Here is a 14711-nt window from a genome sequence, read left to right as displayed (position 1 = left end):
CCTTCCCTTCCCTGCCTAGCGGAATTTTTTTCTTGGCCCCGCAGGAACTTGCTTCCCTCACTACTGGGGTTTTAAACTGTTTCTAGGGTTCTGGTGGTGGAAAGTGCCCTCAAGACACAGCCAACGTCTGGTGACTCCACAGTGTTTTCAAGGCAAGAGACTTCAGAGGTGGTTTGTCATTGCCTGTCTTTGCACAGCAACCCTGGACTTCCTCTGTGGTCTCCCGTCCAAGCACTGACCAGGGCCGACCCTGCTTAGTTTCCGAGATCTGATGAGATCGGGCTAACCTGGGCCATCCAGAACATTCTGCTCCTGGGGGGGATTGTACACCCCTTTTGCTGGGAATTTCCGTTGTTGTTATTCTGTTGTCTCTTGTTTTTAAAAAGGGAAAGTTGGAGTTGTTTTGAGTATGCAAAAGCCCTTACTGTGTCTATGGGCTGCTTAGGTCTGCTGCTTGACTACAGTGAAGGACAGCTTCAATTTTGACTGTAATGATAAACGCTATATTTTATCTTCCCTTGGAGCTGCGGTGGCTCAAGTGGTTAAGACGCTGAACTGCAGGCTGTGGAAGGTCAGTAGTTCAGTGGTTCAAGACCCGGGTGCCGCAAGATCATGGACCATTAACAAGGTAAATAAAATAGTTGCTTAATACCGTATTTTTTTGACCATAAGATGCACTTTTTCTTCCAAAAAAAGTGAGGGGAAAAGTGTGTGCGTCTTATGGACCGAATACTGAGCCCCAGGGTTCAGAATATTTTTTTCCCTGTAGCGCTGGCTCTTCGGCTTTGAAACGGAGATGAGCACCGCAACCCTAGAGTCGGATTCGACTGGCTTTCGAGCAAGGGAACCTTTACCTTTACTTTACCTTATCTTCCCTTAAAATGCTATTTTGATTTGCATTAGGTTTACAAGAAGGATTGGTCGCATACGAAAATAAAGTGCAGGATCATGGACCGTTAACGAGGTAAATAAAATAGTTGCTTAATATGTTGTCGAAGGCTTTCACGGCTGGAGTTCATTAGTTGCTGTAGATTTTCCGGGACGTGTGGCCGTGGTCTTGGCATTGTAGAACCTGACGTTTTGCCAGTAACTGTGACTGTCACTGTAGTGTATTCTGAAGCTGCCAGGAATACCTAAGATGTAATGTGAAACATCTCATAAGGAAGCAATGTTAAGCTTCGTCTTGAACAGGGATTGAAGTCCAAGACTAATGCGACCAATCAGGTTCAAATGTATATAAGCGGGAAAGACTCTGATTGGTCACTTATGCGCTCAACCTGATAGGTTGATAACTGTATAGTAGGAGTGGCTACATTAGCCCGGAATATTTAAATACCGAGCAGCTGCAATGGAAAAGCTGTTCGGGCTATCAGAAGAGTTGTACCGTGTTAGAGAAGTGATCGTCGAGCTGAATAAACCTGAGTTTTGCTGAAATCACTCTCTGACTATTTTGTTAAGCATCGGACTTAACAGTCACCCTTAGAGGTATAACACAGAAAGATGGAGTACTCTGTGTACTCTCTGTGCCAAGACCACGGCCACACAACTCGGAAAATCTACAGCAAAATAGTTGCTTGTTTAGAAAATGTTATGTGCTGCCTCTCCAGAGACTTGCTTGAGGTAGCTCACAAGGTAAAATAAGTTCTGAAAATATTCTTGAGAGACAAGCAAAAAGTATTTAAATTAAAATTACTCTTTATTAATTGGTTTGGTTGGTTTCTGGAAACCATCTTGATTGTAGGTGGACAGAAGGGAGGGAAGAACAGGTGGGGGATCAGGAAGCGGGGGGGTGAAAAATGTGGGGGAAGGGAGCAGTAGAAAAAGCCAGTTATTCATATAACACATAAAATGCAATGCCTAATTTAACACAAATAAAACAGGCAGCTGAAGGAAGCACAAAAGGAAAACAGGGAAAGGTTACCGTCTGTTGTGAGAAGCATTGTTAGTGGCAGGTTCCGTCAATAATACTTTTTAAAAAAATTATTTAAATTTTGTTATTAACATACAAGTTATGAAGCGGTATGCATTAGAACAGATAAACAAGAACAATGAAACGAAGAGGGATACATCTATGTTAGAACACTAAACTGAGAGCACTTTAAAAGGCAGTTTGCTAAGTTGTGTAGCAGTATAATCAATGAAGAGGATTTTTGTAAAACACACCATCAAGGGGTTGCCTGAGAGTACCGTCCACTGGTAGGAATAGTAAACTCAGTTGAGGGTTTATGTTACCTACGAGTTTGAATTGTTGAAGCCAGGATGCAAAGCTCGGGTTTTGTGGCGGTTGGTCGTTTTCCGTCATGTGTTGAAGGTAAGCACCATCAATAATACTTGTACGCAGAGTCATAATTTTGGGTTAATGGTGCAATCCTAAACAGATTTCTATACCTTTCTAAGTCCACTGACATCAATGAGTTTATCAGGGTGTAATTCTTCCTAGGACTGCACTGTAAATCTTGAAAGGAGATAAAAGATATTGGCTCTGCTCTAGGGCTCCTGGAGACCTTGTCCCTGGCTCAGAGACACCGTCTGTTGATTTAACTCCGCCCTCTCTGAAGCCAGTGCTGCGGCATTTCATTCTTCCCTCATGCCCTGCAGGATAGGCGAATGACCAGTTCAGAATGTGATCCTGCTGCTCTGGAGGAAACACCAATAAGTAAATCAGGAGCTGAAAATCCTTGCTTGTGGAGAATTATCACTTTGCTTCCAGTGGCATGGAAAAAAGAACTTGAATTATGCATTCAAAGTGTGATAGATTTACATGCCATTACAAATCAATAAACTATTTTATTGATGAAAACTAGCCAGTGGAACTGTGTGATTTCATCTTGCGTGGTGTTGTTTAACTGTATTTTTAATGATATTGCATTTTGATTTGTTGATGCCGCATGAGCCGCTTTGAACTGGTAGGATATAGGTTTTAATGCAGAGAAAATAATAGTTCGAGTGTACAGCTTGTTGTGCTTGATTAGCAAATCACTTGGAAAAAGCATGCTTAGTAAATGGCACGTGGGATATACTGGTCAGACATTCATTTATTTGGAAACTTTTTCTTTTCTTTTCACAATCTCACAGATTTAAGAACCGATCAGCTTTTGGCAGATGCACGGCTGTTACCAAGACGTTTCCAGTAACTAGACCGTAAGTGTGCATTTGGAAAAACCATTCTTTATCATATCTATTAAAGCTTTTTATATGGAGACCGCCTTCCATAAACACTGTAGTCAGTGGGAAATGCTTGTAAGAATGTTTAGGGCTGGGACTTATATCTGGAGTTGTCCCATAGATTTGAGTGGAAAGAGTACAGCAGTGTTTAAAATGTAGCACAAGAGAGGAATGAAAATAGGCACGTTTGCCTATTTTAAAACTAGTCACTTTTTAAAGTGTTTGACCCAATAGTTTAAATAAAACCTGTACAGGTTGTAACCTGGTAAACCAAATACAGTTCACCAGTTGTGTGTGTACTTCATTTTTATTGACTTCATTTATACCCTGCCTTTCTCCTCAGTGGGGACCCAAAGCAGCTTATATCCCTCTCTTCTCCTCCATTTTATCCTTACAACAACCCTGTGAGGTAGGTTATGCTGAGTGTGTGACTGGCCCAAGGTCTCCCAGCAACTTGCCATGGCAGGGTAGGGATTCAAACCTGGGTCTCCCAGATTCTAGTCTGACACTGTAATCACTACACTATACTGGCTCTTGATACCAGGTACTTTCTGCCGTCTTTCTAACAGCCTCATGGATGGAAGCTGGAGGAAGAGGGGTGAATGGATTAATGGTTGTGGGTTGACCCTTTGCTTCCCCAAGCTTGGTGTGTTGTGTTTTGGGTTGCAGAATTACAAGCTGTGTTGGCCTGTGTTGAACTGATAGAATGCACACAGAAATAAAAACGTGAATTATTTTTATGTTCATTTTTTGGTGAACACAAATGTAAATCACTGTATGCAGTGAAAATGGCAATAGAAACACAAATTATTTTTATGTTCCCTTTTTGGTGAACATAAGTGAAAATCACAGTACACAGTGAAAGTAACATCCGTCTCCGGAGTTTGAGTTTTTAGGCATACGTACAGTTAGATGGGTAAACGTTCACATAACGCCAACAGTCTTCCCATCAAAATATTTCTTAAAGGAAGCATTTGAATAATTGCAACACAGCTGATATTCTAAGCAATCTGAGTTTATCTGGGAAAGGAAATTTGCATTTGTTCTCCTTTTTTTAAAAAATGTTGAAGTGTGAGACCATTTCAGTGGGTCAAAGGGGCGGTAGGAGCTTTAATGATGCCAGCAATCCGTGTTAGCAAAGGGAGCTGCCTGGAATGTCACAGAATCCCAGTCAAGATTAGAGTGACTTTGTCTACTAAGTACTTCAGAAGCTATTCTGGAAGAAAGTCAGCGTGGATCTTTGTATCCCCCTAGAAACAATTCCAAGAATAACCTAGATTAAAATCTGTGGTTGAAATCTGAAAGGACGTTATTTCTAGAGCTTGTAAAATCAATTCAGTGTTAAAAGTTCAGCCTGAATCTGCATTAGAGACAGAATGCGTATAAAACTTTTGCTGTATTGCTCTCAGGGATGCATGATAATAGAGCAATGGCTTTCACTGGGCAAATTTCTCTCAGTGCTGGTTTGTTGCCAGACCATCCATAATAAATAACAACAATAATAAAGTGCTGTCATGTTGCAACTGAATCACAGTTGACCCCTCATGAGGTTTTCAAGGCAGGAGATGAGTGGAGGTTCCATTCAAGTGCTAACCACGGCAAACACTGTTTAGCTTCCAAGCTGTAGCTAGTCTGGGCTGTTCAGGCTCCTAGACCTTCCGTGCTCGCTAATAATAACTGCATGATCCTCCTGCATTTTTACCGATCTCCCTGACTTACTCCCAATAAAGTGGACCGAAGAAACTGGTGCTTTAAAAGATACCACCTGCTCATTTTGCCAGTTATCATGGCAGTACCTAGGATCAAACAGAACTCCGATCCTCCCTGGAATGATTTTGTGAGATGTCGCCAAAGAGCTCTCTTGTCTCTGGATGCGAGTGACCACTTCGTTTGGAATTACTGCAGTTTATTCATAGCAATTGACAGTAGACTCACATCAGATGAGGGTATTTTGAAGGGAAAGAACTGCAAAAGGTTTAACGTTGCAGTATATCTTTTGGGGGAGTAGTTTATCTTGCAAGAGCAAAGATCAGGCTTGAATATGCTATCTGATTGGTGCTGGTTAAAACAATGGGGCTTATTTCTAGATAAGGCTGCAATTCTATGCGCTCTTAATTATAAATCCCTATGGATTCTTTACATTTCTGATTAACTATGCATAGGATCAGGCAGCACATGTGTTTGGACATCAGGACTCCTGAGAGCAGTCTAGTAGTAACTCTGATCCTGGTGACTCAGGTCAGCATTTTGGTTATAGTATCCTCTTTGGATGGGAGACCACCAAGGAAGCCCAGGGTCGATACGCAGGGGCAGGCAGTGGCAAACCCACTCTGGTCATCTCTTGCCTTGAAAACCCTATGGGGTCGCCATGTGTCAGCTGTGACTTGACGGCACTTTCCATCACCACCATCACCACCATGTTAAATAGGGAGGGAAGGCAGCTTGATATAGCCCAGTCTTGTCAGGTCTTGGAAGCTAAGTGTGGTCAGTACTTGGATGGGAGATGAGCAAGAAAGACTTTGCAGAGGAAGGTGATGGCAAACCACCTGTGCTTCTCACTTGCCTTGAAAGCCCCTACTGGGGTTGCCAGAAGTTGGTTGAGACCTTATGACACTTATGTAATACAATGTTAAATAAGTCAGAGAAAAGTAATGGTAATTCGCCTGTTTTCTCAATAGCACACCAGTCCCGAAGTTGTTGTTGTTAGCCATTCAGTCGTGTTTGACTCTTCGCAATTCTATGGGCCAGTTCTCTCCATGTCTTCTGATCTTGTACTGTTTCTTTGAGTTGTTCCATGCTCAGGCTGGTATTGACTTTTATGGCATCTAGTCACTGTATTCTTTGGCGGCCAGGTTTCCTTTTGCTGCTAATCAATCAAAGCATAATTGCTTTCTCTAGTGAGTTCTTCTGCATGACATGGCCAAAATAAGTCAGTCACAGTTTTGTGATTTTTTCCCCTTCCAATGGCATGTCTGGTTTTATGCGCTCCAATACTTGCTTGTTTGTCGCCTTTGCTGTTCAAGGAATGCGCAGGAGTCTTCTCCAGCAGCACAGCTCAAATGAGTCGATTTTCCTCCTGTCTTGCTTCTTCATGGTCCAACTTTTGCAGCCATAGGTTGCTATGGGGAACACAATAGCACAGACTAATCCGCATTTGGTCCCGAAGTAATGCTTACTAGCTATCCCGTGTTGTAGGGGTTACAAGAAGTATTGTTGTTTGTCTTCTGATTCAACAACAGCTTTTTTTTTAACCTGTAGGTTTTCCAAAACATCCTTACAATGTCCAGTCCTATGTCTTCCCGGATTATAAACTCTGCCAGAAGCAGAATCTGCGCTTTGCATGGAAGAGGACATTTGAATTCCAGGTACATTTCAAACCAGAAGAATACTACACAGAGGAGTTTGTTTTCCAAAGGTCCTTTTCCCTCTGTATGGGCAAATACCGCTGGTAGCACAGCTGACGTTTTTACCTTGAACAAGGCTTTCAGACATACCTCAACGGAAGAAGAGGACTTCTCCTTCCATCTGACACCATCGCAGATAGATGAGATATTAAAGGCGAGCGAGTTGTCCCATACGATACCCGAATTTGATGGGAAAAACCCCAGTTCAGTGTTGAAATTTGAGAGTAACCAGTTGGCCGCCAACACCCCAAGCGAAGACCGTCGAAGCTCAGCTGCATTCTTGCAGACCCGAGGGGTGATGTTTGGGGTTTTTGACGGCCACGCGGGTTATGCCTGCGCCCAGACGGTCAGCGAGAGGCTGTTCTTTTATATTGCCATTTCTCTCCTGCCTCGGCAACGGCTGGAGGAAATGGAATTTGCCATGGAGTCCATGAAGCCCGTTCTGCCGATCCTGCAGTGGTACAAGCATACGAACGACAGGTTCTTTCAAGAGGTAGCTTCTTTGTATTTGGAACAACTCAGGGTTTATTGGCAGGCCTTACTGGACATGGAATCGGGCTTTACGACGGAGGAAGCCTTGGTCTACGCCTTTAAAAGGTTGGACTCAGACCTCTCGTTGGAGGTCCAGGCGCCCTTAGAGAATGAACTGATGAGGAACATCGCCCTTCAGGTGGCTTTTTCTGGCTCGACGGCATGTGTGGCTCACATCGATAGCATTCATTTGCACGTGGCCAACGCCGGAGACTGCAGGGCTGTCCTAGGCGTTCAGAATGAAGATGGCTCGTGGGCCGCCCTCCCTCTCACTCGAGACCACAACGCCTTCAACAATCTGGAAGTCCTAAGGTTGAAAAGGGAGCACCCAAAGTCCGAAGAGGACACTCTCTTTGTGAACAACAGGCTGCTGGGTGTCCTAATGCCTTCTCGGGCTTTTGGCGACGTCCGGTTCAAATGGAGTCAGGAGCTGCAGCAGAACGTGCTGGGAAATGGGGGCAACGCGGAAGCGTTAAACATTTATGAGTACGTACTCCCAAACTACCACACCCCTCCCTATTTGACTGCCGAGCCAGAAGTCACCTACCATAAAATAAGGCGTCAGGATAAATTTTTAGTCATTGCCTCGGATGGTCTATGGGACATGCTGAGCAACGAAGAGGTGGTCAAGCTCGTTGCGGAACACCTGCTCGAAACAAACGTGCAGCAAATGCATCTGTCTTTAAAAAAACCGGCCAAGCTGGGCTACATGCAAAACCTGCTGCTGCGGAGGAAAGCCAAGCGCGTCCGCTCCTATGACGAGAACGTGGCCACCCACCTCATCCGACATGCTGTTGGGAACAATGAATACGGAGAGGTCGATCCGGAGAGGCTTGGGGCCATGTTGACCCTTCCCGATGACCTGGCACGCATGTACAGGGATGACATAACAGTCACCGTGGTCCATTTTAATTCCGCTACGGTTGACAGCTACTACCAAGAGAATAAATAAGGGACCCGCCTGGCTACTGGATTTTACTTGCACTAATTCTGCAGACCACGAAGGGATTTCTTTTTGCCATTAGTGGAAATGCCTAGAAATGCCACCGTGTAGGAGTCCCCTAGCTGTCTCCAGCGGCCTAATTTCTAAGCAAGAATTGGTGTTTACAATTTTTTAATGTATTTATTAGAACGAAATGTTGTAAGACATCCCGGGGGTGGGGGACAAGAGAGGTGCAGTTTTGTGCCCAGAGGATTAAGAGGCAACGATGTAGTTAGCTGTTTACAGAACAAGTTCAAGACCTAAATGCAGCATTGTCCCTGTTGACATTGGTGGCAGATGCTCTCTGCGTGAGTAGAGGTGGCTTGCTGCTGAACGAGAGTGGCACAGTCTTGTCCAGAGTGATGGGCAGCAGCCCTTTTCATTTGAAACCTGGGCTCATAAGTAGTTGTGGATTGAAAGGCTGCACATGGAGGTGTTCTTAGCCAGTGGGGGAAACTACCATGTACCAAACTGTCCTTGCACCAGTTGCACTGACATGCTCAGAAGATGCACAGAAAGGGGATTGAGTTAGAGAGGGGTTTTCATGCCCCAAACATGACATTTCAGTAGCCTGTCTGATGAGCACACTATGTGCTCCCTGGATCCGTTCCTCTGTTCATTCACCCAAGGAAGCTTTCTCATACCAAACTGTTCAGCCATTTCAGAAAGAAAATGTGATTGGCTTTTCGACTCGGCTCTCTGCTGTAACCTGTTTAAAGCTTGAAAACTAGCGTAGCTTTCTTCTTGTTCTGACTGTGAAGCTGTTCGTGCACTGGACTAAATAGCTGCTTGAACACATTCATGCCACATAGCAGGGATTTAAGGGTTCTAGATACTGCCTGTGCTGAGCCATAATAGTACCCGGGGCTCTGCCTGTGCCTCAGAACTTTCCCAGCCTATGGAAATTTGCCAGTCTTAAAAAAGAAAGAAATGCTTCAAAGCTTTTTTTTTTTTAGCCAAGTTATTTTTGCACGGAACTTTTGCAGATCGCTTCTCCTTTAGAAATAATAGCCACTCCGATCTTTGTTGGTTACCCCAGACCTGGATCTCCCAGGCTAGTCTGATCTTGTCAGATCTCAGAAGCTGAGCAGGGTCGGCCCTGGTTAGTACTTGGATGGGAGACTGGCAATGAAGTCCTGGGTTGCTACACAGAGCCAAGCAATGGCACACCAACTCTGTTCATCTCTTGCCTTGAAAAGCCTACAGGGTCGCCATAAGTCAACTGTGATTTGACTGCATTTTCCATCCCCATACTTGTTTACCCTCACCTTGATGGCCCAGCTTAGCCTGATCTCAGCAGATCTCAGAAGCTAAGCAGGGTCGGCCCTGGTTAGTACTTGGATGGGAGACCACCAAGGAAGGGGACCAGAGCCAAACAATGGCACACCAGCTCTGTTCATCTCTTGCCATGAAAACCCTGCGGGGTTGCCATAAGTCAGCTGTGACTTGATGGCGCGTTCCACCACCAATGGATTTTAGCATGTATTTATATTTGGGCCTATGCCAATACTGTGCATGGTTTGGGTGTGTGTGTGTGTGAAAGCAGTGTCCAGTGGTAATTATCTTTTTTTAAAAAATTTCTCTTTATTCATTTTTCATAACAAAGCAAACAAGAACATGCAAAGAATCCAATAATAAACTCTCGACATTCCTACAAAAGAGTTACAGTATCATTCAGGTATTTTTGAACTTAAAGCCCCAGAGATAATAATAACAAATAACGAAAGCATCCTTAAAATTTTGACTCTTAGTACGTTACATCAGAACCCATTTTTGGTAACAGGTATTTATTGGCAATATGCCCCGTGAGGTAAGAAATGAAAACAGTGGCAATTATCTGATGCTGGCTTGTTTAAAAAGTGTGATGCTTTATCTTTGCTTAAGAAATCAGTGTGATTTTTTTTTTGGACGACTGAAGATTTGCTCGTGGACTGTATGGAAATACAGCCTTGAACATGCAGGCATTGCTATTCGCAGACTGTGAATGGTCCCTACATTATTAGTGCTTTTGTCATAACTGTTGCCAATAGCTTGGCTCCTTTGCTGAGTACTTAATAGCACACTTCATGTCAAGTGAGTGTTTTGTCTAGATAAAAGTTGTAGCCCTACTTCAAAGCCATCACTAACAATGTAAAGGCACTTGTGACAACATTTCAGTCTGCTACAGGAAAAGTACAGCTACCCTACGGTGGAAAATGTCTAGTCAACCATTGGGAATTTTCCATTCAGTCAAAGTTGGGGACAGGTTTGAAGGGCGCATCTGATAATATAGTTGCAGGGATAAAGCCTGGCGGGGTTAAAACAACTCATGATGCGGTCTGCAGAAAGAGATTGGGCAAGGCATGATGTTGCAATGACTGGTGAATCTGGTGCAGATGTGAAATCTGTTCTGTAAAGGTTCGTTCCTCCAGAGTATGATATAGGCTTGGTTGTGTTAGGGGGAGAAAGCAGTTAAGAAGAAGTTTGAGACAGGAAGGGAAATGAAAGGCCAGCCACACGACAACAATTGAGACTCTTAAGGTCTGTAAATACTTTGATATTATGAATCAACCTCTAAAGACATTAACTGGGAAGCTTGTCTGTCCACCAGCACTTTAAAAGTAATCCTATGTGTGGAATTATACATAAATTATACTTAAAATATTATTATGACTTTATCTAGGGTGATGGGTTTTTAAATTATTGTTTTGGGGTCCCAGATATTATGCAAAACCACCATAAAGTATAGGAAACTATAATTTTTAATAACCCTGATTAATTAATTCTGGTTAATTTCAAATACAGCAGTAATCCCCAACCTTTTTTAGGCTGTGGGCACCTTTGTAATGCTGACAAACGTGTGATTGGCACGCACACCCACAAAACGTCTGCCACAGAAGATGAAGCAAACCACAAAATGGCTGCTACAAAGGCGGAGCCATCCACAAAATGGCTGCCACAGCTTACCTTCAGTCAAACAGTGAAGAGCCTTGTGTTGTGGTGGCAGCTGCTGCCAAAGCAACATTTTTTTAAAAAAAACTTGCACAGCTAAATGGCCAATCAGAAGCCTAGCTGGGCAAAAGCCCCATGTGGCCCCACCCACTTAATGAAAACACTTCATGGGCACCATGAAAGGTATCAGTGGGCACCACATTGAGGATCCCTGAAATACAGGAGCCTAGTTTAAAGAGGACCTCCGATTTGTAGTCAGTAGGCACAGAGGTAGCACGAGTGGAACGTTTCTGTGTCTGCGGCACAGATGACACACAACGTCTCGAAGGCCTCTTTGACGTTAATTATTGTCATGCTGCACTTGATAATTCGGTAATCGCTGTTTTAAAGATTTGTGCTTGCGTGTTTCTCTGTAAAACCAGCACTTTAAATTGCCAGCCACTGTATGCCTGATTGGAGAGTGCAATAATTAGTATTGTTCTCTAGAAGGAGGGAACTCTGAAAGCAAGAGCTGAGCGCTTAACCAATATGCAAATGGCCCCGTTGGCTGTACGCTCCACCCCTTCTAGCGAGCAGCTGTTCAAACGTAAGACAGGAACGGGACCGCTCTGAGGCAGCGTCTAGACACCTCTCCTCCGCTGCTTGTCTTGTGAGCTACATTTGTATTCTGCTTCCCCCTCCCCCAAATGACATGCCTGGTGCGGAGTAGGCAAAATCTGCAGAAGTCTTCCATGCTGCTAATTTTAAGTGGCATTTGCGTAAAAGCAGTTTCCAGTGGCTGGGCTACGTTTGGTTGTTGGAAATGAATTTTTGGCATTTGGGGGTCTTGTTTTAACAATACCGTGCAATAAAGAGCAGCAGTTAACATATGGGACTTGTTTAGCAATATTGCTAATGTGCCTATTTATAAATCTATGTCCACTTTCAGGGGAAACCTCTTCACTAGTATGTTGACTTCATTACCATTCGGAAATTCTGTGGGTGTATTATTAGGTTGGATTGTTGGAAGCTATTAGCGGGGTGGCATTCTTGCTTATGGAGATGAAAAGAGCATATTATTAAGTATCTGTACTTTAAAGACACTATTTATGTTCTACTTTTTCTAACTTCCTTGTAAATAGTTCCTGTTTGGAAATAAAGACCTAAAATGGGATATGCCAAATGTGCTGCAATGTCTGTTTTACTGCTTTGTTCAATATTTTGTGCCTTCCTTGTAAGTCATGATGAACTTAAAATTGGTGTCATATTCCTACTCGTTATGGTTCAAGAATAGATGCGTATGAAATGCCAGATTAAGCTGAGAACCATATAAATAAACTATGCTTTAGAAAAAGTTAAATGAATGAGAAGAAGAAGAGGAAGAGATTGGATTTATACCCCACCCTTCATTTGTAGTCTCAGAGCGGCTTACAAACTCCTTTCCCTTCCCCTCCCCATAACAGACACCCTGTGAGGTGGGTGGGGCTGAGAGAACTCTGACACAATCTGCTCTTTTTCAAGGACAGCTGTGCCAGAGCTTGTGACTGACCCAAGGTCACATCAGCAGGTGCAAGTGGAGGAGTGGGGAATCAAACCCGGTTCTCCCAGATTAGAGTCCGCACACTTAACCACTACACCAAAGGACTGCCCAAGGACTTCAGGGTGCACAGACAGACTTGATTCTCTCACTCCTCCTTTTCACCAATATACTGAGTTGGACCACTGGTCCTTCTAGCTCATCATTGTCTCTGGTGGTAGCTTTACAGGGTCTTGGACAGAAAGGGTCTCCACCACACCTGATACCTGAGATAATTTAATGGGAGATGCCAAGGCCTGAACTTCAGCTATCCTGCAAGCAAATCCTGTGCTACCCCAACAAGCCAACGCCCTTCTGTATGAACAGTTGTGACCCTTGTCATGTTACAATCATCTTTTGGAAGTCCCCTTTGCTTCAAATGTGGTTTTGCCATGTGGCAAGCTTGAAGTTCCCCTATGGCATGTGGAACCAGTTGTGCAGTTCTTCAGATCTCAGCCTGCATGCTTATTTTTCCGAAAAACGTTGAAATACCAAGTGAGAGTAATTCAGTAATCCTGGAAGATTTGTTTGTAATCCCTGGAATTTGATCTCTGAATGACCTCAAGTTAAAGCCGGTGGCCATCTTGGATGCTATTCAAACCAGACACCCCCCACCCCACCCCTGACCAGCTGAATATCTGCTGCAGTGCTTGACAGCTCTGTGGATCACTTCTGTTTTGTTAGTATTCTGGTTGCTGATCAGACTCCTAGACGATAGGATTTGGCCAGGAGGCCATCTTGTAACACAGCCATTAGGCTCGGGGGTAGACTTTCCAATTTCCCGGGGGGGAGCTGGGGCTGGGCCAGAGGCATTGTTTTGCTAGGAGCAAGGGTGGCTCCCTGGGGAGGCTGAGCACCTTCCTGGAAAATTTCGGTGGGGGCTAACGCCCCGCCGCCCCCACGAAGATTACGCCTATGCTTAGGGGTACCTTCCTTTTAGCACAAGGGTTTTCCTGTCTCGTATCCCCTTGCTCATGGCTCCTTTGAACACAGTGCCAATAAAAAAATATTTTTAGGTTACTCCAGAGGCTTGCATTTTACAGGTCAGTTATTTTCAAACCGGCTTGTGATCTGATCCTAAAACTAGTGTTACCCGCTTCCAGGTGAGGCTTGGGGTTCTCTCAGAATTACACCTGATCTCCAGGCTACTGAGATCCAGTCCCCTGGAGAGAGTGGCAGCGATGGAGGCATACCATAGAGTCTTGCAGAAATGGAAGTCCCTCCCCAGGTATGTATGAATGAGATATCAGGTCACAACGGACTCACAGCAAAGCCCAGCAAGGGGCTTTCAAGGCAAGTGAGAAGCCAAGGTGGTTTGCCATTGCCTTCCTCTTCAGAGTCTTCCTTGGTGGTCTCCCATTCAAGTACCAACCTTGCTTAGCTTCTGAGATCTTACAAGATGGGGGATATAGCATGCCGCCTTCCCTCCCCCCCCAAGTACCACCCCCCAAAAAACTCTAGAAATTTCACAAACCAAAACTGGCAACCCTTGAGGCACCTTTGTTCACTCCATTTTCTCGTTCATCTATTTGTGTCTTGCTTTCTCCCAAGTTTAACACTCCTTTAAAAAAACATAAAACAATATACAAACTCAAATGCATAAGGAATGGCAGCCATGTTTAAAATGACAGTAAACAGAGTAAAACATGGTCTCGGGGTGGGGGGGTAATGGATTGGATCCTGTGGATCCCTTCTGCTAGTAGGATGTTAGCAGAAGACTACTTGCACTAGAAGAAAGTAGAACAAAGTTAGTCCAGTGGCACCTTTAAGACTAACAATGTTTTATTCAAGGTATGAGCTTTCATGTGCAAGGCACACTTCCTCAGATACAATGAAGTGGAATTTATCAGTGTATACATATAAGGCAGAGGTTGAATAGCAAATTAGCATACAACATAATGAAGATGTTTTAGCAGATGCAAACAGGAATAACAAGTGAAGTATATAAAGTCACCGTTGTTTGGATTTAATTCTGGGGAAAGACAGTGAATCAAATAAATATGTAAAATTAGATGTGTAAAATGTTCAGGGGTCATTTCCTGCAGGAGCAAACAGGAGCGGAGCTCCGGCAGTAAAGAGCCCAGGGGGCGAGCACATGCAACAAGCCCCCTGCTCCCAGCAGCTCTCAGTCAGAGCAAGAAGC

The 14711-nt window shown here is 44.0% G+C and overlaps 1 protein-coding gene across 1 annotated transcript; it reads left to right on the top strand.

The window, feature by feature from the left end:
• Positions 1 to 3073: 3073 nt before the first annotated feature.
• PDP2 (pyruvate dehyrogenase phosphatase catalytic subunit 2) lies at positions 3074 to 8298 on the top strand. The gene is made up of 2 exons (XM_015424270.1): positions 3074 to 3141; positions 6424 to 8298. The coding sequence occupies exon 2, from the start codon at positions 6445 to 6447 to the stop codon at positions 8050 to 8052; it is 1608 nt and encodes a 535-aa protein (XP_015279756.1). The 5' UTR covers positions 3074 to 3141; positions 6424 to 6444; the 3' UTR covers positions 8053 to 8298.
• Positions 8299 to 14711: the final 6413 nt, after the last annotated feature.

The sequence above is a fragment of the Gekko japonicus genome, unplaced genomic scaffold (genome assembly GCF_001447785.1).
Source record: "Gekko japonicus isolate JY-2015 unplaced genomic scaffold, Gekko_japonicus_V1.1 scaffold2169, whole genome shotgun sequence".
Lineage (NCBI taxonomy): Eukaryota > Metazoa > Chordata > Lepidosauria > Squamata > Gekkonidae > Gekko > Gekko japonicus.
The sequence above is the reverse complement of the archived record's forward strand: the minus strand, read 5'-3'. Positions and strand labels throughout refer to the sequence as shown.